Source organism: Tenrec ecaudatus, chromosome 13 (assembly GCF_050624435.1).
Source record: "Tenrec ecaudatus isolate mTenEca1 chromosome 13, mTenEca1.hap1, whole genome shotgun sequence".
NCBI classification, from domain to species: domain Eukaryota; kingdom Metazoa; phylum Chordata; class Mammalia; order Afrosoricida; family Tenrecidae; genus Tenrec; species Tenrec ecaudatus.
Window position 1 is genome coordinate 72,846,672 of NC_134542.1, and position 25,083 is coordinate 72,871,754.

Sequence of the window (25,083 nt, forward strand, 5' to 3'; positions counted from 1 at the left end):
GTGATCTGCTGTTGGCATTTCCTTAACTGTTTTCTAAAAGGGTTTACGAAATTATCATTAACAATATCGATAAATATGGTAACCATTTTCATATCATGATTCTTTTCAAAAAAAACTCTTTCTTAGGACCCATGTTTTTAATAAAAAAAACAGTACAAAAAGCCACAAAGCTAGGGAAATAATAGCAAAGTGCTTGGAACACAGCTGCAAAAGATTTAAACAACACGTACTAACAACGCCAACTAACGCCGAGTGATCGAAATGTGGACGCTTTTGTTTACAAAAATTATGTGCATCGGGTTGAATTCTGATGTTTTGTTTGAGCTCTGATGCAAAATTTTCTCGACATTTTGCGTCAAAACCCGAGTATTTTGAGTTCTAATGCGGCCGAGTACCAGGATTCTACGGTGCGTCTGCCAGAATGGACTTTACAGCACTCTCTACCTTACAGCAAGGCTGTTCACTCTTAGAGTGTGGTCAGAGCGATTCCCCAGGGCATCCTTCATGTGGGGATCCTGCAAATCCACCTTGGGCTTCCACTGTCATCCATAGCGTGGAAGGATGTCTCGAAGGAAGCAGCTTTTAAACTCGAGCCTGAGAGAAAGGCAAAGATTTTAGAGAAGTGGGTATTCCTAAGGTAGATAATAATAGATGGGAATAAGAAAAACAGATATGAAATAGTTCTGAGATAAGAACCTAAAATTTTACTGGAACACGGTACATCAATGAAGAGGTTAGGGAAGTGTGGAGGGGACAGGTTAGGACTAATTGAAGGTATGAATGTTTGTGTCTAATTTGATAGGCAACTGTTAACCTTCATTCAGTGGCTTAATGGAATATGTAACCTACTTCTTAATTAATATTGAACAAGGAAGTTGCCTTTAATGCTACATTTAAGAATGAGGCTGACAAAGGTTCAAAGGCTATTTTACTGTGTTCTGTTGTTCCTAAATCTGATAGAGTACTTTTTGTTACTTATATAAGAATATTATTTTTATTTAATTATGTAAGAGTAACATCAAAGTATCCTGTTTCATCATTTATTTTTTTCATTAAAAAATGGAACTGTGATTGGAAATCATTCCTTTTACAGGGACAGGTTTTGCGAGCATGGCTTGAAATTACAAGAGGAAAAGAACCTAATATTAAAAAAGCACTGAAGTGTTTTGAAGAGGCATTACAAGAAGGAAATGACATTTTTGCTCTGCTGGGTAAGGTAAGTTGGAGGTTACGGTAAATGAATCACGTATTGAAATTTACTCATCATGTAGCTAAAACCCAACCATACTAAGTAGAGATGATACTAATTTTCACGTAACTGCTGTCATCTCTTGGGAGCCCTGGTGACATAGAGAGTTAAGTTATAAGTTTGGATACTAACCTCAAGGTCTGCAGTTTGAAACCAGCAGCTGCTTCTCTAGAGTTTTACAGCTTTGGAAACTCAGAGGGGCGGTTCTACTCTGTCCAGTAGGGTTGCAGTGAGTCATGATTTACTCCATGTCAGTGAGTTTAGTTTGCTTGTCACTGTCTGAAGTGAAAGGGGGACTTGGATTTTGAAGGATGGTGAACAATGAACTAGGGAAATGTATATTCCCTACCAAAATAGCTCTGAGCTTTGGGATTGGTTTTGTTTCTTTCTTCTGTTCATCCATTCACTCTTTCCTTAATAAAAATGTGTAGGGTGATGTGTAAGACATAACTCTAGGCACTTGGGAAACCGCAAACAAAGCAAAACCTCTGTGGTGGAGTGAAATTTTGCAATCAGGCTCTTCTACTCATGTCTCCGTAACTCTCACTTTTACAGAGCTGGTATTCTATTGGTCGAAGCAGACAGTGCCTACGTGCAGTTGACCCCTGAGCAGCATGGTGTAAGGTACATCAACCTTTCACACTGTCAGAAATCCACGATAATTTAGAGTTGACCATTGGTCAGCACAGATTTACACTGTGCTATGGCAGTGAGCCCAAGTGTTTGGGTACCCGCTGAAACACCTGCAGAGGGGACTGCTCACACAGTGATTAAGGCCGCACAGCATTTTCAGCAGAACTTGCAACACCCCAGCTCATCAGGATGCCAACCAGAGGAAGATCCACGTGTACGTTGTTCTGTGCCATTCAAACACATGGCATTTGAGGGCCAACTGTAAATTACATATCAGAAGGTCAGAAGTGCAGTGGAAAAATAAAGCAGGGAAAAGGAAGAGGAGATCAGCTTAGTGTCAAGCTTGTAATATTTATATTTTAATTTTCTTGTGAATTGGGTGAAAGTTTACAGAGCAGATCAGTTTTCCATTCACACACTATTTAAAAAATATATTGACTACAATCTCCAAAATGAAATATTTCTCTTCCCATTCTCTTCTTTGGTCACATGCGCCATTTCATCTCAAAACCCAAACCCATCAAATCAATTCCAAGTCATAGTAACCCTGTTTAGGGTTTCTAAGACCATCAGTCTGTATAAGCATAGCCTCATTCCTGCTCCACTCCACATATCCCCTGGCAGAGTGGCTGATTGTTTTGAACCGATGACCTTGTGGTTAACAGCCCAGCACCTAACCTGCTAGGGCTCATAAACATGTGATTATAGTAAACAGTGCAAACCTCCTTAGTGTTACTGTTCGCCGTATAGACCTGTCAATTGCTTGGCTGAAAACTGAACCCTAGAGTCCCATTCTTGAAACCCGGCCCAAAGCCATCATCTGAGGGATTCCACCGGTCTCTATCTGACCAGTAATTATCATTTTACTCTGCTCAGAATCATTTCCCCCTCAGTTCAGGGATGTCTGTTGTGACTGCTTTGAGAGCCGCTTGTGGAAGGGAGCTGGTCACCGTCTAGTCCTTTCCTCTCAGAGTTCTGCAGACTGATCGTTCCTGTGCTCTGATTTTCCCTCAGACCAGTGGTTGCACTGTAGTCGGCTGCTCACACGCTTTCCCGACCCCAGTTAGTACTCACCAAAGGAGAATGTATGACATTGTCTGTGAGGGCTATGTGACACAGGGACCTCAGTGCCCTGGAGAATGTGGTCCTGACCCCCTGGATCCAGTGCCTCGGCCCCCCATTGGTGTGTGGGGTTGTGTCTGAGAAGTTTCACAGCATTGCTTCCTATCTGCTCCACCACATGCATGCATCTATTGACAGCAAAGCTAAGTAGTGTCATCAGAATATCCTGTCAGACCCACCTTCATTTGTGGGTATGCTCCCACGCCCCATGCCCCCCAACCCGCCTCCGCGTCTGTCCACGAGCAGCATCAGGGACCACTGCTGGTGCAGGAGTATGTCTGTGACAGCATTTACCTCTGTTGCCTTTCACTCTCGGCACTCCTCGCAGTGTTTCAACTTGCGTTGTTTTAATTAAGTCATCAGGAAAAAAGTGACTTGTTCAATTAGACATAGACGTGGTCACCTTGGGAAACCGCTGCAGAGAGAAGAAATGGCAAGAATGGGTGCTTTAAGATGTGTTCCAGGGAGTGCTAACTGACTGAAGTGAAATAAGCGAGGACAGGAGTAGAAATGGAAATCAAACTGAAAAACTTGATCCTATAGGACAGGGTAGAACTGCAGAGCACCAGGTCGTTTCAGACTGCCAACTGTAAAGTTAGCTGCTCAACTTGTAGTCCACGGTCCTGCCACGACTCCACTGAAGTGGGAGTTCGAGCAGGAGAGCAAAAGACAGCTGTAAAGGTTGGTGTTTCTGGGGAGGTGGGAGCCTAAGCAAATTCTGTAAAGTTTTGTCTTTTGAGTGAGCTAGAGAGCCGCTGGAGGTTTGAAGCAGAAATAGCATGATCTGACTTACAGACTAAGAGATGAGCAATTGACAGCATCATTATAAATCATTGATGTGTGGAAATATTTAATCAAACTTTAGAATCATTACTGACTTTTGGTGCCTTTTTTTGAATCAACAATAAATTAAAATTTTATCTTAAGAAAAACAAATTTGGGGAGATGCAAATGGAAAAAGAGGAGAGCATTACTGTCAAGGCTGTTAATTTACTTACATAACTCTGAGCAGCAACTTCTATTGGTAGTGAGTTCATGTTTCTGACACCAGTACAAGTTTTATCTAAAGGCACTTCGTAGGAATTGGGCATTTGGCAAGTTTTGATTTTTTTATAACAATTTTTTCTTGCTCATTTCTCCTTCTCAGTGTCTCTTAGAAGCTAGAGAAAGCTATTTCAGGTGATACTAGAAGCACCATAGGACGGAATGACTTTCCTGCTCCAATAATCAAGCTTGGCTTAATTTATTTCCTGGTATCATGCAAACTACTTTATTCTTACTTATTTTTCAGTTCGTTCAAGAGGGGGCTGCATTTGTCTCAGTCCAACCTAATAAATTTAGCTCTGTGTAATCCAGTGTTCTGAATTCAGATGGGGGATAGACTGTCAAATATTTTTCCTGCTTGGCAGCTCTCACTATTTAGGCATGTTCCTAGGATAAAACTAGTTTTAAAATTTGTCTCCACTAAGTTCCTTTCTATCACAGTCAACTATGTAGAAACATAAATAGTCACAATACTTTACTTTGACATATGCGCTGGCCAGCTCCAGGCGATTCTCCCCTAAAAATACAAAACTCACTGCCATCAAGTTCATTCTGAATCATAGCAACCTTAAAGGGTGGTAGAACTGCCCCCTGTGGGTTTCTCAGACTGCAACTATTCAGGAATAGAAAAGCCTCATCTTTCTCCGCAGAACGTGTAGTGGTTTTGAACTACTGATCTTGTGGCTGGCAGCCCAGTTAGTAACCTGGTTTGCCACCAGGACTCCAAGGTGATTCTAATGCTTTCCTTTATCTTATGTAACCTAAAACTGATTTTAGATGTACTTTCTAGTTTTACCATAGAACTCTTGGGGGTAAGTTCTCATTTCTCACCAAGATATACCAGTACTGCACTTGTTACCACAAGAGGTCTAGAAACTGATTTTTTTAAATGTAGCATGCAATAAATATGCCTTATTATTTGCTTCTAAGGTACTACCGATAATTATAGTTATTTTTATACAAAAATTATATGTGAGCATGGTGAAACAAACATTAAAAAATACAACAACATCTGACGGGGAAAACAAATGTCACTCCCAAGAGATAACTAGGCATATCATTTCATGTCCATAAAGCTAGATCTACAAACTACGTACAGTAATTATTGTTAATGTCTATCTTAAATTCTGTTAGCTGTGGTATTATTTAATCATGCAGACTCACATTGGGTTCCTTTTTCTATTATAAGGGAACAGTTCAGGCATAAATATCATCTGTATGCATCTTTGTAGTCTTGCCCAATTATTTCCTTAAGGTAAATTCCTACAAATGAAACTGTTGAGGTGAAGGGAGTTTGAACTTGATTTTGCATGCACTTTTAAAATTGTGTCTTTTTAAACCTGGATATAGTTCTGATGAAAAAAATTATTTAGCTTCAGATATTACCTACAAATGTTCTGTAAATGTTTTATTCAAGAAAAGGTAAGCATTGAACATAATTTTTCCTGTAGGCTGTTTCTGAAAGCATTTTCATGGTTTTTTAATCCTGGAATCATATTTCTCAGTTATTTGTAAATGGTTTTTAAATGCAACTGTTTTTTATAAAATATAATGTTTAAAAATTTAAAGAACAGTTATTACCACTTTTATAGTAAGAAAAAACAAAGTAAAAAAAAATTTTTTTTAATTACAAAGTAATGTTTAAAAATTTTCTTACTATAAAAGTGGTAATAACTGTTCTTTATGGAAAAGTTAAACACAAAACAAAAGTATAAACAGTATCAAACACCCATCAGAACCGTGTTCCACTTGGATATCTAGGGTCACTGCGTGATGTCACTTGTTTCTTTACTCTTTGTAGGCTCAGTGCCTCGAGATGCGGCAGAATTTCGTCGGTGCTCTGGAGACGTTGAACCAGATAACCGTGAGCTCTCCGAGCTTCCTGCCTGCTTTAGTAAAGAAAATGAAATTGCAGCTAACCTTACAGGAATGGGACCAGACCATTGAGACAGCTCAAAGGTTAAGTTTTAAAACAGTACAAAATTTGATGAAAACATCTTTAAATCCATAGTTCTTAACAATTGTGAGGAAATAAGAATTATGTATTTTTTACTGTAAGATTGTAAAAATTCCGTTTTTTAAAAACCGTATAGGACTGAAGGGATAACTGTTAACATTACATTGCCTTTAAGAAACGAATTTATTGCTGTGCATGAATTTATTGATTTTTTTTAAGTAGATATCCAAGTAATTATTATATGGCAGGCACTGTTGAGGCTAAGCAGAAATCATGCTTGGCTTCATATTAGAGCTCACCTTTAAGCGAGAGGAACCAAAGCAAAACAAGTAGGTGGATGATGTAGCCTGTTAGCAAGTGCTAAGTGCTATGGAGAAAAGTAAAGCAGAAGGAGAAACACAGAGTTCAGAGGCTTCATTTCACAGGGGTTTAGAGATGCCTGCACTGAGAGGAGGGCATTTGAAGAAAGACCTGCAGAAGGAAGGAGTAAGCAATGCAGAGAGAAGAGAGGAAGAGCATGCGTGTTGCCTTTGAGGCAGGGCAGTGCACTGTGTTGAGGAATGGAAGTAGTGAGAGACATGAGTGTGTGATGAGCTTGGAGAAGCAGGGTGGGAGGTGATGGAGGGTCTTGTCAGCCATTGTACAGATTTTGCATTTTCTTCTAAAATGTCAAAGGCACTGGAGGGTTCGGAGCCGAAGTGTAAAATGACATATTTTAAGAGCATCCGTCTGCTGTGTTGAAAGCAGGCTGCGTGGGAAGGAGTAATGCAGAGAGTGTTGCAGTAATGTGTATGAGAGGCATTAGTGGCAGGGATCAGGATCACTGAGAAGGTTTAACAAGTTGAAATGTGAACATGTTTTGACTCGAGATGGGGGAGAGGAAGTGTTGGTAATTCTAAGGTTTTTTGGCCTGAGCAACTAAAATATCGACAATCTGGTCAAACAGTAAAAATGATGAGCTGTTGTAAAGTGCTCAAAAGAGACCCTGCATACACCCTCCACTGGTGAGTCCACTCGCCTCCAAGTGACTCTTGGGCAGAGTAGAACTGTCCCACAGGAGTCCCAAGGCTCTTTATGGAAACAGCCTGTCATGTCCTTCTGCCTCAGAGTGGGTTTTGGGGTCAAACCCCAACCTTTGAGTAGCAGCTAAATCTTCAGCCTCTTTGACTCCAGAGTTCCACGTGGCACCTAGAAAGTGCTACATGTCCTGATGACAGGCCTACAAGGTGGGTACTATTAGCATCTCCAGTTTATAGATGAATGAACTAAAGCACAACAGTTTATCCCAAAGTCATACAGCTAGTTAATGGTAGAATCAGAATTCAAATTCATGGCACGACGGCCGATATCTGCTTTTGTACATTACACTGTTCTAAAAGGGCGGGGCCGGCTTCAGCTGAATAGGGAGACTGTTGAAGAGGAACGTTTTGGAAGGCGGGCCTGAACACATTAAGATTGAAATGCTTATTCAATGCCAAAGTAGAAATGGATATACAAGTTGGAAGTTGGATGAATCTGGCATTCCAGAAGGAGGTCTGGCCCGGGGATAGCGATCTGGGAGTTACTGGCAGATACATGCCATGTAGAACCAAAAGACTAAGATGAAAGCTATTAAGAGTCATAAATGAATGCTTTCTGACAAACAGACTCAGTCCTAGGTGATAACAGTAAGCTTTTAACAACGGAACAGAGCAGAGCCTCATCTTTTGCCCATGGAATGGCTCTCGTGGGTTTGAATGGCTGCCCTGTCGGTCGGTCAGCAGCCTAATGACCAAGCACAGTTCCAGCAGGACTCCTGAAATTACATTTTCGAAGTAATAGCGTGTTCTTGGTCAAGAGGCCCATAATACCTAGTTGTCTTTATGTGATGTTAGCAGGCATTCATATTCAATTCCCAGATGCTTCGTTGATGAGTGATTACAATGGGAATATACTTGAATTCTATTATTTTTCATTTCTTACCTAGAATACTTTTGTAAAGAAAACTTCTTACCTATTGATTAGGTATGTACTGGTACAAATCATAAAGAAAAAGTAGGATAAAGTCTTTCTTTCCATGTTAAAAATGTTTCCCCCTTACTGTCCTTCTGTGGTAACTGATAGTGGTTTGGGTTGATTTGTTTGTTTCTATGATATAGATTTAAACGTCAGTGTTATAAGTCCGTTTAGTTATTACGACTGCTCACGTTATCTCATTTCTGGCCACCAGGAGACTCTTCCTTTGACATACTCCTAAGAGCTTCTGATATTTTCCTTGCTATTTGGTATGACAGGAGTAACAGGTTCATTTTGTATGTTGACTGCCGTTTGTCTAGGGCAGTCCAATCTTTTTTAGTGGGAAATATTTGGATGTCATAGCTTAACACTAGTAACTTTTTGATGTTTATATCTTGCCGGGTAGTGTCTTCAGCACTATGTGTATGTTCTGTTTGTTTATATAATATATAAATAATACCTACTTGGGGGGGAGTTGGTTTTAGAAATTAAAATTTGTCCCCTGTTATAGTTTAAGTTTGTTTTATTTTTTAACTTATGAATATTTCATGAATATCGAATTATTTTTTGACATCTATATAGCACTCTACTACATACTTTATATAATTTTCCCCTCCTGGTGGGCATTCTGATTGGTTCCAGTTTTTCACTGTTATTTATAATGCAGTATATCACTGACACACACACACACACAATTTCTGTAGGATGGTTTACTAAACAGATTGTTGTATCAAAGGGTATTGCATTTTCTAAGGTAGAGAAAATCCAGCCCCACTGATAGCAGTCAATTCGACTGGTAGAATACCCTTGGCTCCTTTCGGTTTCTGAGCCTGTACATCTCTAGGGAAGCATGCTGCTTCGTCTTCGCCCTCAGAGCGGTTGCTGGGTTTGAACCCACCTACCTTGCAGTTAGCAGCCTAACACTCACATTAATTCACTGCACTACTGGGACTCCTTACAGTACACAAGACAGTGGTAAAAATTAGACATAAATGTAAAATGGTTCAACAATAGAATTTTTCACTTGGTAACAGTTTTGGTTGATTATTGCAAGTTTCCCCCTTTGATTTATTATTGTAAATTGGATTAATGCATTTTTAAATGTTCAGCAAATCCTTGCATTATTTAGGTGCCTGTAATAAATCTGCCTTATCAAGGTGACTTAAAAATATATTTATACTGTTATGTGTGGTTAGCTAATATTTCATCTGGGACGGTATAGGATTTCAAGAGATTGTGGGTATACAGGGAACTTCAAGAAGTTCCTGGAGAAATTCAGTTAATCTTTTAATTCCATTTTTCTGGCAAACTTTCTGAAGCCAACATGTGATTTTTTTAAAACCATATTAAAAATCAAGATAGAGGGATCTTTTTTTACAGATGCAGTGGAAACAAATTACATATCTTTTAGAGGTATAAGCAAAGAATCTTGTTAATGGCAAACAGCAGTTTGCAAGCAGAAGTAGGGACTCCTCACGGAGCACTCGTAAGAGCTCGGGATTGTAGCGAGCTATACAGCCCCTGGTGACAGGGTCTTGGTTGACCGCTTTTTGCAGGAGGTGACCTCCATGGCAAAAAGAATCAGAAAAATAAGATTGCTACAAGGCTTTTGAAGACATTCTAAAATTACAAGTACACCTTGAATACAGAGTATAGACCATATACTTATTTTAAAGGCATAAAATGACAGTATAGTTAGGGTTAAAGAATACGTTAGCTTAGCTGCCAAATTTTCCTGTTTAACACCAGATCTGATGCTATACTCGCTCAGGCTGAATGGACTGACTTGATAGTAGCAAAACAAAGTAGGACAGCCATATTTCCCTCCAGAAGCTGTTTGTAGCTAGGTGAAGGGAGCCGTTGAGATTATGCTGAGGTGCCAAATGTCGTGTGTGACAAAACAGAGCCATTTAGGACAAGTTCAGACCTCATCACAGTCTTTAGAAACATCAAGCCCTTGGATTTAAAATGTTCTTCCTAGGTGTAAATAGTGAGGCTGGTAATTGTCAAAAAGCAGATGTCATTGTATGAATCTCCAATCACTTATTTGGACAATGGGATGATAGACCAAGGAGTTGGCTTTTCAAGCCCACAAATTTTAAAAGATAATTATACTTCCACACTAACTATGTTTTCCTACAGGTTAATACTACAAGATAATAAAAATGTGGAAGGACTGAGAATACTGGCTCTTTACTATTTGTGTAGAGAGGGGGATATTGAGAAGGTAAGCTGTATTATTTAAATTCCCTTATTAAAAACATTTTCTTATAAATGAACACACACCTACCTTAAAACTTTGAAATGCTTTTAGAAAGTGCACATAGGTATTTTTAAATTGATATGTAGAAATTTACCCCAACAATAAGAGTAGCTTCTTTAAATCAACTAGTAAATCAAAGCTATGTGGTATAATTACCCTCGGGCATTCCTTAAACCATGAACTGCTGTCTATGTGGTTCTCTCTGTATAATGCCTATTCTGTCATCCATAGGATGCATGTCAGCAGTGTGAGTACATATAGATGAATACACATGTATCTTTGTTCTCTTGCCTTGTCCAAACAGGTAGTAGTACTTTAGTAAGCAGCTTGGTGACTTTAATAAGCAGCTTGATTTACTTATAGTTTAGGTAGGAATTAGATTTCTGACTTGAGTGAGTATTTACCAGCAATTTTGCTTTCTGTTCAGCAGTTCATGCGCACTATGTTTCAGGGACTGATGGCAGTCCCCCAAACAGAACAGCATTCTACCATTTTCTTTCTGGGTTTACCGCTGTGTTCATGATGTTCATCCTTCTGCCCTGTCCCTTCATCCTGTGCCGTCCTTTCCTGCCTTCCGAAGTTTGCCCCAGGGCAGATTGCATCATGCTTGGTTTCTCTGAGGTGGGGGGAGGGCGGGGGCTCTCTGGCGTCGTCATTCACCCTGTATCCCTGTCTCTTGTTGGCTGTACATTAAGCCAAGGGAGTGAGGTCAGTTCCAGTCCTGAAGAGTGACACAGGGAGGATTCCTTAGTCTCCATCAGACCAGTAAACAGTATATTTTTTATTATTTTGAGTTTTGTGCTCCATCTTTCCCACCCTGTGCAAGGCCCTCTGTTCAGAGCAGTCAGCAATAATACCCCGGCACCATCTAGTTCTTCTGCTCTCAGGGTAGTAAGAGGCTGAGGGTCTCATGGTTAATTGCTTAATTGTTACTGTGTATCTTTGATTTTCTTCACTCTTCTTTGATGTGGTTGGGATAGTATATGATTTAATTGGAAGAAAGGAAATTTGTAAAACTATAGGTCTTTTTACATAAAAATAATGATAAATCAATCTATCCATACAAGTAAATATTTTATTAATGTATATGTACATGTATTGTGCGTTTAATTTTTTTGTAGCACATTTAAAAATCATGCTGATTGTGTTTATTTCAGGCTACTTCCAAGCTGGAAAGCCTAGCAAATGCATTGGAAGCCATGGAACCCCAGAATGCTCAACTTTTTTATAAGATCACATTAGCCTTCAGTAGAACTGTAAGAGTACCTGCTATGTACCAGGGCTTTGTTATCTGTAATAGAGGGTATAAAATAAGTTCAAAGGCCATGTAGCCTAGAGTAAAAACACAGTGTGCACATGAGTAAAGTGAAATGCTCTTAAGAATGGATATTTGGAGGAGAATGTTTTCCAATTGAGCTGTAAAAGATAGAGAAATACATTCTAAGCAAAGGACATAGGAAGTGCTTTACTTCAATCAACAGAGGATAAATGAGTGGGGTTTTCTGTGTAATTTTGTTTGTAAGATGTTTACAAGCAAGAAAAGGAAGGTGGGTAGTAGATTGTTTGGGATATTGTTGATTACATATCTACCCATTCCACTGTTATTCGGTCAATTCTGACTCACAGTAGCCCTGTGTGGGGATGCCAAGGGTATTGAGCTTTGTGGAGCAGACAGCTCCACCTTTCTTCCTTGTAGAGGAGTGGGTTTGAGCTACCAACCTTAACATGCTAGAAGAAGGTTAACAGAAATGGAATAGAAAAAGTAGAAACTCAGAATCCATAAGGGGAATGAAAGGATTGAAAGCTGCATAACAAAACTCAAAAACCAAACAGCACACATAAAAATTGAAAGAAAAAAATATTGCTGATCAAATGCCTGAATAAACTCAAAATTCTAATTTGACAATAACGATTGTCAGGTTATGTGAATTTTAGGGGGTGGAAATCCCGGCAATTAAAAATAATTCAAGTGTGAGGATAATGGAGAGTTAGTAATAATGGGTACATGAATGAAGAATATGTTTTAAAATTGTTTATGGTGATGATTGTGAAACTTTAATATATTTAAATCATTGAATTGTATTTATGTGCATTAAATGTCAGTAAAATGGTTAAAAAATATTGTCTTGTGGGGAGATTAATTTACCTTTTTATTTGCCTTCCTGCCAAACATCATTTTAAATACTAGTGTTTAAAAAAAAACATAAAATTCAAAGACATCATTTTTTTTATTTGTCATCTTTGAAAGTTGTATATATTAATAACATCCTAGTTTTTTATTCAATAAAATATATTTTCTTGTCTGATTTTTTAAGATAATCTTTAGCAATTTGAAATAAGAGTTCTAAAAAATTGTGCAGCAGTATTATTAGAAAATGTGTACTTTTCAAGCTAGATATTTTTTAAAACACTACTCAAGATATTTAAGTTTTGATAGTGTATAAACTGAATATAATAATGTGTATTCCTTTTCTTTGTGCCGCATCTGTGAAGTACAAATAAATACTTAGAAAAACAAACCTTTAGCCTAAATAGAGGTGTTTGACATCAATTGTACTTTTTCTCTTTTTTTTTCTAGTGTGGACGTAATCAAGTGATCCTTCAAAAAATTCAAAGATTGTTAGAAAAAGCTTTTAGTTTAGCTCCTCGTCGTTCTGAATTTGCTACAGAACTTGCATACCAAATGATTTTACAAGGAAAAGTTAAAGAAGCCATAAACTGGTATAAGACTGCAATGACACTTGATGAGACTTGTATTTCTGCACTAATGGGTATGATCATTATTTCAACAAATAAGCCTCATAGAAATGCAAATCGCTGTCAATATTTGTCAGTAAAGAGAAAATGTAATTTATAGATATTTAGAGAATTTCAAGAAAAATAGCCTTTTAACTCTAATGGGCATATTATGTTAGTCCAAAAAAGAATAAAACTAAACCCAAAAAGCCAAGCAAACAAAAAAAATCAAACCAAATGCAGCTGCTGTGAGTTGATTCTGACCCATTGTGACCCTGGAGGACAAAATGGAAGGGCCCCGTATAGTTTCCAAGGACGTAACCATTACAGAAGCAGGCTGCCATCTCTTTCTCCCAGGGAGAAGCTGGTGGATTAGAACTACTGATCTTTTGGTTAGCAGCCAAACACTGTGCATCAAATGAATATCATTCTCTACTTTCCACAAGAAGGAGCCCTGGTGGCATGGTGGGTTATGGTTATGGTTTGGGCTGTCATCGTAAAGGTCAGCAGTGTGAACCCACCAGTTCCACTGAAAACAGATGAGGCTTTTTGCTCCCATGAAGATCGATAAGGTTCAGAAACCCGCAGGAGCAATTATTCGCTGTCCTGCAGGCTCACCGTGAACTGGAATTGACTCAATGGCAGTGAGTGAGTGCATGAACCACAACCAAAAAAAGTTACGTACCTTTAAAAAAATTAAAATTTTACTTTTTAAATGATATTTTGAGAATAGATTCTTTTGGACATAATTCATATAAATTATTAATTATTTAGTGTGTGATATGTGTCCAAAGCAGCCTATTTTATTTTCAACCTGTTTTTTCATAATACAAGATTTTAACTTGTGACAAGGCCCTTGTTTTATAATGTTTGTGAGCATGAAATGCATGTGCCTCAATTACTGTGGACCTGAACGATTTTGTCTTGTTTGCTGCTAGGACTAATCCGATGTCAATTAATTGAAGGGCAATTACAAGATGCAGATCATCAGTTAGAATTCTTTAGTGAAATTCAACAGTCCATTGGAAAATCTACGGTACAGTATAGTAACAAGATATTAATACCTATTTATAAAATGTAAAAATATAAATCATTTTTACTATTTAGTATTGACTTAAAAGACTAGTACACATTAGTTTGTTAAGTTTTCTTAGTTCTTTACCATCAAGAGAAATTATATTTTAAATATTCTGCTAAATGATTGTAATTTAATATTTGAGCTTGAAAAGAATCATTGCACCTGAACACCGTTTGTGTACATCTTCTACCTAAATAGAAAAAAATTAATTTAAAATCAAATGGCTAACTTATGAAAATTACTTATTTTCTAGGAATTAGCCTACTTACATGCAGTTCTGGCAATGAAGAAGAATAAGCCACAACAAGAAGTGATTCATTTGCTAAATGATGTCCTGGACATTCATTTTTCACATTTGGAAGAGTTACCATTTGGTATAGATTATTTTGAGAAGTTAAATCCTGATTTGGTAGTAGATGTTATTACACAATATCTGGATTTCTGTCCAATGCAGGTAATAATCCTGGGACATGTTTTCAGGAATACTGTCACACAGATGTTTTATAAATGATACTAGTACATTATCTTTCATATGTTAAATTATATAGGTATCTTAGAATGTTATGTTTATCTATTGTTAGGATAGCTTTTAATAAGAATATCTCTAGTCATGAATGCACTTAACTAATAAAGATATTAGGTTAAAGTTTTTGTAATTCATAGGATTTATAAATTGTTAGTTTATAAGAACTATTAGAAGTATATCTAATTCATCTAGCTACCTTACGTTTGAATTGATTGTATTAACATCAATGTCAAGTACATACCCAACCTCTGGACACTCGCAAAATGTGGAATTATTATGTACGACTTAGTGTGCAGTTGTTGGACTGCATTTCTTTTACTCAGGTCTCACATTTACTGATCTCTTTTTTGTTCTCTGGAGGGACAAAAAGCAAGGCAAAGTGAAGATAGTTTCTCATTTGTAAAACAGAACATGAGAGTTTGGATATTAACTTCCATATTACCCTAATTTTTTTTCTGTTTGCTGTAAAACTCTATGTTCTCAACACCCCCTGGTGGCATACACCGTGATTTTTTTTAATCACATAGTTTCCAGATCCCTGGTTTTGAGCCTCGGCATATCCTTTATTTTATATTTGTCTCTCATTAAGCTGTGTTCCTCTTAGGACCTGTCTGTCACTTACTGTGGTGGCTTGTGTTTGCTGTGATGCTGGCAGCTGTGACACTAGTATAACAAATACCAGCAGGGTCACCCCAAGTGAGCAGGTTTCAGGGGATCTTCCAGACTAAGAACAGACTGTGAACAAGGAATAGAGTGCCCACCTCCATGACAACCTTATGAATAGCCGTGGAACACTCAGATACCAAAGGCCTGCAGAATAAGCAGAACATTGTCAGAGAGAGTTCCAGAAGCTCGGAAGGCACTCGAAGTCTGACTGAGGACGAGCAGCCTTCTCAAAGTAGAGTCAACCATCATGACGTGTTTGGAGTTAAGCCTTCAAGAACTTCATTTGCTGATGGGACAGGACTCAAAATGAGCAGACACCACTGCTGGTGTCTATTAATAGAATTTGGAAAGTGCAAAGTATGGATCTAGGAAAATTGAAAGACATCAAAAATGAAATTGAACATATAGCTATTGACATCCTAGGTGTTAGTGAACTGAAATGTACTGATGGTGGCCATTTTGAATCAGACAATCTGATGCGGTTTCAATGCCAAGAGTGACAGGTGTAAGAGGAATGGCATCACATTCATTGTCAAAAAGGACTTTTCAAGATCTCCCTTGAGGTACAGTGCGGTCTGATGAGATAGTCTTTATCCACATACAAGGAAGTCCAATCAGTACAACTTTATTCAAATTATCCACCAACTACTAATACTAGTGATGCATAATTTGAAGAATCCTACCAACATCTTCAATCTGAAATCGATCAAACATGCAGTCAAGATGCATTGATAATCTTTGGTGATTGGAGTGTTCAAAGTTGGAAAGAAAAGGGAAGTTTTTGGAATTTATGGCCTTGGTGATAGAACTTTGCAAGATCAATGACTTCTTCGTCACGATTACCTTTTTTCCCCAACATAAAAGATGACTGCACAGGTGGACGTCTCAAGATCGAATACACAGAAATCAAGTTGACTACACCTTTGGGAAGAACAGATGGAGAATCTCAGTTTTAGCAGCTAAAACAAGGCGAGGGGCAGTTGTGGAAAAGATCATCAATTGCCCATCGGTAAGTTCAGGTAAAGCTGGAGAACAGAACAAGTTCATGAGAGCCAGAACACGACCTGGAGGTTTTCTTCACCTGAATTTGGAAACATCTCAAAAACAGATTTGCTACATAGAACGCCAATGGCCGGGCCGAATGAGCTGTGGGATGGCATCAAGATTATCATTCATGAAGGAAGCAAGAGGTGATTCAAAAGGGAAGAAGATCAAAGTGGATAACAGAAGAGACTCTGAAACTCACTCAATTCTGCAGTAGCTAAGGCAAATGGAAGAAACAAAGTCAACGGCTGAACTGAACATTTCAAAGGGCGGATTGAGAAGATAAAATATTGTAGTGAAAGGTGCAAAGACCTAGAGTTAGAAAACCAAAACAGAAGAGCATGCTCAGCATATAAGAACTCAAAAACAGTCAAGCCTTGAATTGTAATCTTGAAAGATTCTGCGGGCAAAATATTGAATGATGTGTGGGAGCCAGTAACTGAAGGGAATAATTAAACAGACATCGGATAGGCACGCAAGGGCTCCGCAGGGACCAGAGAGAGGGCACAAATGCTCTTTTTCACCGACTTAACATAGACACCTGCAAGCATGACAAGGTGGGTAACGTCCTAACCTAGATGTCCCCGATTTCACTGGGGAGTAAACTAACACCAGTGCTGGGGACAGTTAGTAGTGACTATCCCCTGAGTGGTCAGAACAATAGCAGTATGTCTACTCCTGTAAGTAAAGGAGGGGTCAGCCATGTGCTTGTAAGAGGTATGATACTTACATATGATAATGGAAGAAAAAGGTCAGGGCAATTTTTAACTATGAGACAGTGACTGGGACTCTTCTCCAACTCACAAATTCCACCTGGAAATCTGGCCTCCCAGGCTTCTTTAATCATGAACATGTGTGTACACTCTCTTCCCTATCCTCAGTTTCCCACAATGATGCAGGAAACATCAAAAGAATATTAAAACAATATACCGAGTCACTGTGCCAAAAAGAACGCGTCAACTTTCAACAATCTCAAGAGCCAATAGTACTAAAGGAAGAAGTCCAAGCTGCACTGAAGGCATTTGCCAAAAATAATGCTCTAGAAATTGACAGTACCAACTGACATATTTCAGCATGCTGATGAAGCACTAGAATACAGCATCACTCAATTAACTATGCCATGAACTTAGATGATAATTACTTGGCCAGTTAATTGAAAGAGATCCATGTTTTCACACATTTAAAAGACAGGTGACCAAATAGAAATGTGCTATTTATAAAACAGTATCATTGATACTGTTTACAGCTAAGTAAAATTTTGCTGCAGATCATCCAATAAAGGTTGAAACAGTACATTGATAGGGAGCTGCCAGAGGTTCAGGCCCAATTCGGAAGAGGGCTTAGACCATTGCTGATGTCAGATGGATCTCAGCTGAATGCAGATAATATCAGAAAGATGTCTATTTGTGTTTTATTAACTATGCAAAGACATTTGATTATGTGTATCATAGCAAACTATGCAGTCTTCAAAATAATAGGAATTCTCAAACCCTTGTGTTTATTGGGAACCTACTGTTGGAACAAGAGGCAATTTGTGTGAAAAGAATAAGGGGGATACTACATGTTCTAAATCAAGACAGGTATGGGTCAAGGTTATATCCTGTCACTATACGTCTCCAATCTGTATTCTAAGTAAATAATCAGAGAAGCTGAAATATATAAAAAGGAATACTTTTTAGCAACCTGTGATATGCAGATGATATAACCTTGCTTGCTCCAAGTGAGGAGGGCTTGAAGCACTTGATGAAGATCAGCGATTTCAGCCTTCAGTATAGATTACAACTCAATTGTGTTAGTCTGGGTAGACTAGTGAAACAGATTCATTGACACACATATGTGTATAAGAATGATTTATATACAAGAGCAATTAAACATTGAGAAAACATCCCAGACCAGACCAAGTCCATATGTCCAAGATTAACCCATATGTCTGATACCAGTCATTAAAGTCCTGTTCAGACTCAAAAAACACATGAAATTATGCCAAATGTGGAAGATCACAAGTCAGTGGGTAGGAAGTCTTTGGATCCACTGGCGTTGGAAACATCTCAGCGCTGGCAGGTGTCTCTACATGGCTTCTCCAGGACCCAGGGCTGCATCAGGGTGGGTTCATGTGTTTTGTCATCTACTATGTCTCCCAGGGTGTGAGCAATGAGTCTCCCACCTCCAAGGAGGAAATACTGGAGTTCCAAGAATCCTTAGGTGAAGGCTATGCCCACACAGAAGCCTCATTGGCTATGACCTGATTGACAGGCTAGACTCCACCCCTACACACTTACTTAATCCTTAAATTGACAATTATATAGCTACCACATCAATGTAAAGAAAACTAAAACCTTCACAACTAGACCAATAGGTAACATCATGATCAACAGAAAAGAATGAAGGCAGGGACTTTGCCTTGCTTGGACCCGCAAGTAGTGTTCATGGGAACAGCAGTTAGGAAATCAAATGGTGCATTGTCTTCAAGAGTTCAAATGATGCCCAAGACCTCTTTAGAGTGTTGCAAAGCAAGGCTGTTATTTTGAGGACTAAGGTATACCTGTGCCAAGTCATGGTATTGTCATTTGCCTCATATGAAAATGAAAACTGATCATTGAATAAGGAAAACCAAAGAAGAATTGATGCATTTGAACTATGCTGTTTGCAAAGAATTTTGAACGGACCGTGACCTGCAAAGAGAACAGACATCTATCTGTCTTGGAAGGAGTACAACCAGAATGCGCCATAGAAGCACAGATGGTGAGACTTCATGTGATGTACTTTGGACATGTCATCAAGAGAGACCAGACCCTGGAGGACATCATGCTTGGTAAAGTAAAGGGGCAGCAAAAAAGAGGAAAGCCAAGACAGATAGACACAGTGGCTGCAGCATATGGCGCAAACATAAGAACAGTTGTGAAAAGGTCCAGGACTAGTTAGTGTTTCATTATGTTGTACACAGGATTGCCATGAGTCAGAACCAACTCAACTACCTCAAACTACAACTCGAGATAGAGATATGGGGTTGACTTGCAAGACATGGAGTAAAACATCCTTCCTTACTCTTTATGTCATCCATCCATTATTTTTTAAATTTTTATTTTTAAAAATCATTTTATTGGGAGCTTGTACAGCTCTTTATCACAATCCATATGTATATCCATTGTGTTCAAGCTCATTTGTACATACATTGCCAAAATATCCTCTTTCTACTTGAAGCTTTGGTATCAGCTCATTTATCCCCCTACCCTCTCCTTCCTCCCTCATGAATCCTTGATAATATATATATATATTTTTTCATGTGTTACACTGATGTCTTCCTTCACTTACTTTTCTGTTGTCCATTTCCCTGGGTGGGGGTTATAGGTAGAGCATTGCGATCAGTTCCCCGTTTCTCCCCCCACCTTACCCTTCCTCCTTGTATTGCTACTTTCATTATTGGTCCTGATGTCTGTCCTGGATTCCCTGTGTTTCCAACTCTTAACTGTACCAGTGTACATGCTCTGGTCTAGCAGGATTTGCAAGGTAGAATTGGGTCATGATAGTGGAGGGGAGAGAGGAAGCATTAAAGAACTAGAGGAAAGAGTATGTTTCATTGGTGCTATACTACACCCTGATTGGCTAGTCTCTTTCTTGTGACCCTTCTGTAAGGAGATGTCCCATTGTTTACATATGGGCTTTGGATCTCCACTCTGTACTACCCTATATTCACATTGCTGTGATTTTTTGTTGTGCATCTTTGATGCCTGATACATGATCCCATCGACACCTCATGCTCACAATCTGGTGTGCTTCCATGTGAGCTTTGTGGCATGTCAGCTAGATGCCTGATTTTTTATCTTCAAACCTTTAAGACCCCAGATGCTATATCTTTTGATAGCTGGACACCATCAGCTTTCTTCACCACATTTGCTTATGCACCCATTTTGTCTTCAACAATTGTGTTGGCAAGGTAAGCTTCACGGAATGCCAGGTTATTAGAACAAAGTGTTTTTGTATGGAGGGAGTACTTGAATATAGTCCCAATGTCCTTCTGACGCTTTAATACCTATATATACATAGAGCTATTTCCCTATCATTATATATATGCATATGTACATGCCTTTTAGACCTCTATAAGTGTCATTTGTCCCCTATTTCTTTCCTCTCATTCCTTTTACTTTCCTCTTGTCCCTCTCATTTTCAGCCTTCATTCAGGTTTCAGTAATTCCTCTCGGCTACATTGGCCTTGATCAAGCCCCACCAGGCATCCTATATCCTCCTCACCATCAATATTAGATCATTTGTTCCCTTGTCCCTGAGTTAGGTGACACCTCTTTCCTTCCCCCATACCCCCTTCCTATTTTCCTCCTGGAATCGCCGGTCCCGTTGTTTTCTCCTCTGAATTGATTATCCATAGTTATTTTTCACAAATAGCATGACTGACATGTATTCACTTTCAAATGCATACATGAGGAGGAAAACAAAGATACAATAACTAGAGCATGAAAGGAATAGAATATTTGATCTCAGCTACAGCTTTTCCTGTCCTTCATTCCCAACCTCCCTTGTCCTTATTGTACTTTCCTGCCACGTGAATCCATCATCTGCATCCTTCACTGTTGTGCTCAGTATCCTGCAGTGGTTCCACACTGCCTTTAGGAGAGCATTCATTCAAAACCCTCTCCCTCTCTGTCTAAACTTCTCTCTAAGCCTTCCCTTCTAGGAACCAGTAACCCGAGTGGACCATGAAACCCCCATTGCTCCTCAAAATGCTTGGTATCATCACACCTCCCATGCCTGGCTCATGCCCTTGAGTCTCTAATTCTAGTCCCGCTCCTCTTCCTTTGTCTGATCTTGTCTTTTAATCACACTTTATATTTTGACTTCTATTCAGTTAATTCTTAACTAGTGCCCTTAAATTTATTACTAAAGTCATAGGACCTACATTTGTCCCCATGACATTTTATCTCATTAGATGCTTTTTGTAATTCCAAAGAATTGTATTTATTTTCAGCCTGTATGTCATACGGTGCGGGTGGGTGCGGGGAGGGCTTTAAAAGTGTAGGAAAATTGAATGGAAGATAAAGTGAGTTTTTCTATAAAATTTCAGAAGCCTCCTTGTAGATTAGTTTTCATGCTCATGGTCATCTATCTTTGCTGTATTTAGTGACAAGAGAGTTACTTATGAATATGAGTAGTGACATGATAGTTATTTTTGTGAATATTACGACATTTTTATATACAGAAACCTTTCCCCAAATGTTGCCAACCCATGAATTAGCAGGCCCTTTTTAAAGGGAGAAAAGAGATATAAACCACTTAACTTTATTATACCCAACATTTCAACCTAGGAATATCATGAGGTAAACTTTCAAATACTTTATCATTAAAAGCAGTTTTTAGCATTTTTTTATCTGCAGTCAATAACTGTATTAACATGAACATAGAGAAAATGACTTCTCAGGGAGCAAATTCTACATTTTTAATGATCATCATACTTTCTTTTTTTTAAAGAAAAACAAGAACAACCCTTCTAGAATTATGCTTTAAATTGTTCTTAGTCTTACTCTCTGTTAAGTTGCTTGGGAGTTGGAATCTATTTTTAAATACTCATTTAATACTCCAGATTCAATTAAATATTTATTGAGTAGTCATCACAGTATTAAGACACGAAAATATCCTTAACACCTGTAAAAGAAATAAGTTTAAATGGGAAACAGCTGTGGAACTGCATAAGATAGTATGTCATGCTGTTTGATTACTCAGAATTTAATGCTGAAGATAGGTATTCTAAGCAACAGTGGTCGTAATCCAAATATCTTTTTGAGAAAGGATTTTTTTCCCTTTCTCATTATACACGAGAACTGATACTGTTGCTTGCAGCATTAATGACTTGTTAGTCAGTTGTGAAGCGGGCACATCCAGTTGAGAATCTCTGTATGTGGAGAAGGGGGAGGGGTTTCCTTCATAGTAAGACAGAGAGTAGAAATGAACATTTGATATTTAGATTCTAATACATTTCTAAGTCATGATTAAATGACTGTTGTATAAAGATTGGTTGGATAGACAGCCCTTCAAAAAATAATAAAAATCTAAAAGTGTAAGCAAATATTGTACTACTGTATCATGATTACTATTAATCCATTAAAAACATTGAGGACATAGATGCCTGACAAAAAACGTGCAAACTGTGAAATAAAGCGACATTTGATATAGTATATGATAAATAAGGAAGACCAGGGGAGAACTGATGCATTGGCATTATAATGTGGGGCAAGAATATTCAAAGTACCGTGGACTGCAAACAATCCATCTTGAAAGAAATATAGCGAGGATGGTGAGACTTCATCTCATGTACTTTGGACATGTTTTCACGATAGACCAGCCCCTGACAAAGGGCGTCAGTAATGAGCTCAAGCATTGCTCCGCCTGCAAGGGGGGCACAGGACGCCTTGTCTCATTGTGTTGTCCACGGGTCGCTACTCGTCGGAACGGTTTCAACAGCACCCAACACAAATGGGCCTATCTTCTACCTTCCCGATTTTGCAAGATTTTTTAAAATGTGAATTCGTCAAAAGCTGAGCTTACGAGTACTGTACGGAGAGGAAGAGTTACGGATCTGAGTAAATCTCAAGTGAGACCTAGCACTAGAACTCAGATTGTCTTGCCTCTTCACTTTTAGCAAGAAACTACCTTTCTGTTATCTTTCCTTTGAACAGATCTTTCTCGATAACTTGCTGATTTGATATGTGCGTTCTGTATGTTATCAAATAAGTAATTATACAATAGTTATCATTTTGCTAACCAAATGCTACTACTTACATAGTTTCTTTGATAAGACTCACAGAAATAAATTAGTGTTATAAACACATAATAAAAATATTGAATATAGAAAGAGAACTTTAAGAAAAAAAGTTCTAGTTTTGCCAGCCCCCCTAAAGTGAATTTGTGTCAGCTGCATGCTATTGATCATGTGCCCCACAATGACTTGCTGATTTGTTTTGTCTAGCATGCAAGCCTCGGGCAGCCTCTTCTGTCATTCCTCAGACGCTGTACCTCAGTGCTTGAAATTGTTGTCAGAAATGTCCCAGGTCTTCTGCAAGCTATTTTTCTAATAGCAAAAGTGAACTATTTATCAGGTAGTGTATACTTTCAAAAATTTTATAATGTTCTGATATTGTTAGAAGCAAAGATAAATAACTGAAGCACTCTATGGAAAATAAAATGCACATTTTGCATGCATACAGATATTTAATTTTAATCCTAAATAAAATTGTTTATAGAGTTGTGGGTTTTTTCTTTTAATTACTATAAACATCTCTGGCTCAAGTAAATTTTTAGGGAAATGCACAGTACTACTTAAAAATAAACAACTAAGGCACAGCCTTCAAATGGTACTGCAACTTGCAATAAGAATTGATCATCTTTAATCCACAGCTATTGGTTTATTGAAGAATTTATTGAAGAGTTACAGTCTAAGAAACTTACCGGGGCAGTCAACCTATCCTATAGGGTCACTATGAGTCTGTATTGACTTAGTGTCCGTGAGTTTTGTTCCTTACAGATTCATTGATGTCATAAAATTTTAGGCAAACATGAGATGTGGTGTGATTGCCTAATTATTTCTAAATAAAAATCACTTTAGTGTTAACATTTTAGGACACAGACAAGTATGAAGACTAAACAGCAAAAGAGATCATTAAAAATAATTCATAATAGAACTTTTTTATATTTAAATCCATTTTTCCATGAACTTTTTGAACCATGTAGATGGTATCTAGAGCCATGTTTATGTTCCTAAGAAGCTAAGTTGTCCACAAGAACAGATATGTAGGACAGGCATGTCTTGGTTTTTCCCAAGGGAATTGGGGCTGCTGCTAGTTGCGACTATGATGGGGTGTGTGTGTGTCCCCTGTTTGCCAGCAGTTGGTGAGCCCTTTCTCCTTTGTAGACCCCAGCAGTCTTCGAGGTGCAACAGCACAGCTCCATTGTCTTTACACCCCAAGACAAGGAAGATTGTGATCGCTTTCTTACTCCAGTGTTCGTTCTGCTCAGCGTCTTTTTTTCCAACCTAAATTCACTTCCTGTGTGCTTTTCCCTCTTTGTAATATCCCTCCTGGGGTTATCGCCTTCACCCGGGTCTTTCCTAACAGCACAAAGGGTGGTCATTTGTCTCCCAAAAGTTCCTGTGCTTTAACCTTCCATGGCGTTCCTTGTTCTTCAGTCCCAATTCTTGGTGTTAGATTGCATCACAATAACAAATAACTCCCTATTAATGATTACGCTTGATGGCCCAGCGATGAGCTTTGATACTGTTTTAATAAGCTACTGTCCTACTCTCCCCATTTGTTTTTCGTGAAAACTCCTACCCCTGAGAAAAATGTTTTTTGTTTTTAGTCTCCAGGAAGGCTGAGCCTTTTGGGAAGTGGGCAGTGAAACGCCTCCCTTTCCCCCCCCCGGATCTCCTGTTCATAACAGTTTTCAGTGACAGCAGTGCTCTGTTTCCCTCATCAGGTGATGTGGACGCAGCTTTCAATAACCTGCAGCATTGCCTAGAACACAATGCTGCTTATGCAGATGCTCATCTCTTGATGGCTCGAGTTTATTTGTCTCAAGAAAAATTCCAGTTGTGTTGTCAGTCTCTTGAACTTTGTCTGAGCTATAATTTCAAGGTGAGTTTCCCGCACTGAAAGAAACCCTGGTGGCCCAGTGGCTAAGTGCCCGGCTGCTAACCGAGCGACTGGCACTCGGAGAGCCTACGGGTCGACCGCTTCCACCCAGGTCACAGCCTCGGGATCCCCAGGGG

General features: G+C 38.7%; 1 protein-coding gene across 2 annotated transcripts in view; it reads left to right on the forward strand.

Moving 5' to 3' along the window:
* Nucleotides 1-25,083, forward strand: part of TTC21B (tetratricopeptide repeat domain 21B) — an 84,566-nt gene that overhangs the window by 14,460 nt on the left and 45,023 nt on the right. For both annotated transcript variants that reach the window (XM_075529507.1, XM_075529508.1), the window contains exons 5-13: nt 1,094-1,216; nt 5,850-6,007; nt 10,143-10,227; nt 11,421-11,519; nt 12,842-13,034; nt 13,938-14,035; nt 14,331-14,531; nt 23,287-23,416; nt 24,792-24,949. In XM_075529507.1, coding sequence (XP_075385622.1) covers nt 1,094-1,216; nt 5,850-6,007; nt 10,143-10,227; nt 11,421-11,519; nt 12,842-13,034; nt 13,938-14,035; nt 14,331-14,531; nt 23,287-23,416; nt 24,792-24,949 — 1,245 coding nt within the window. The remainder of the gene's footprint in view (nt 1-1,093; nt 1,217-5,849; nt 6,008-10,142; nt 10,228-11,420; nt 11,520-12,841; nt 13,035-13,937; nt 14,036-14,330; nt 14,532-23,286; nt 23,417-24,791; nt 24,950-25,083) is intronic.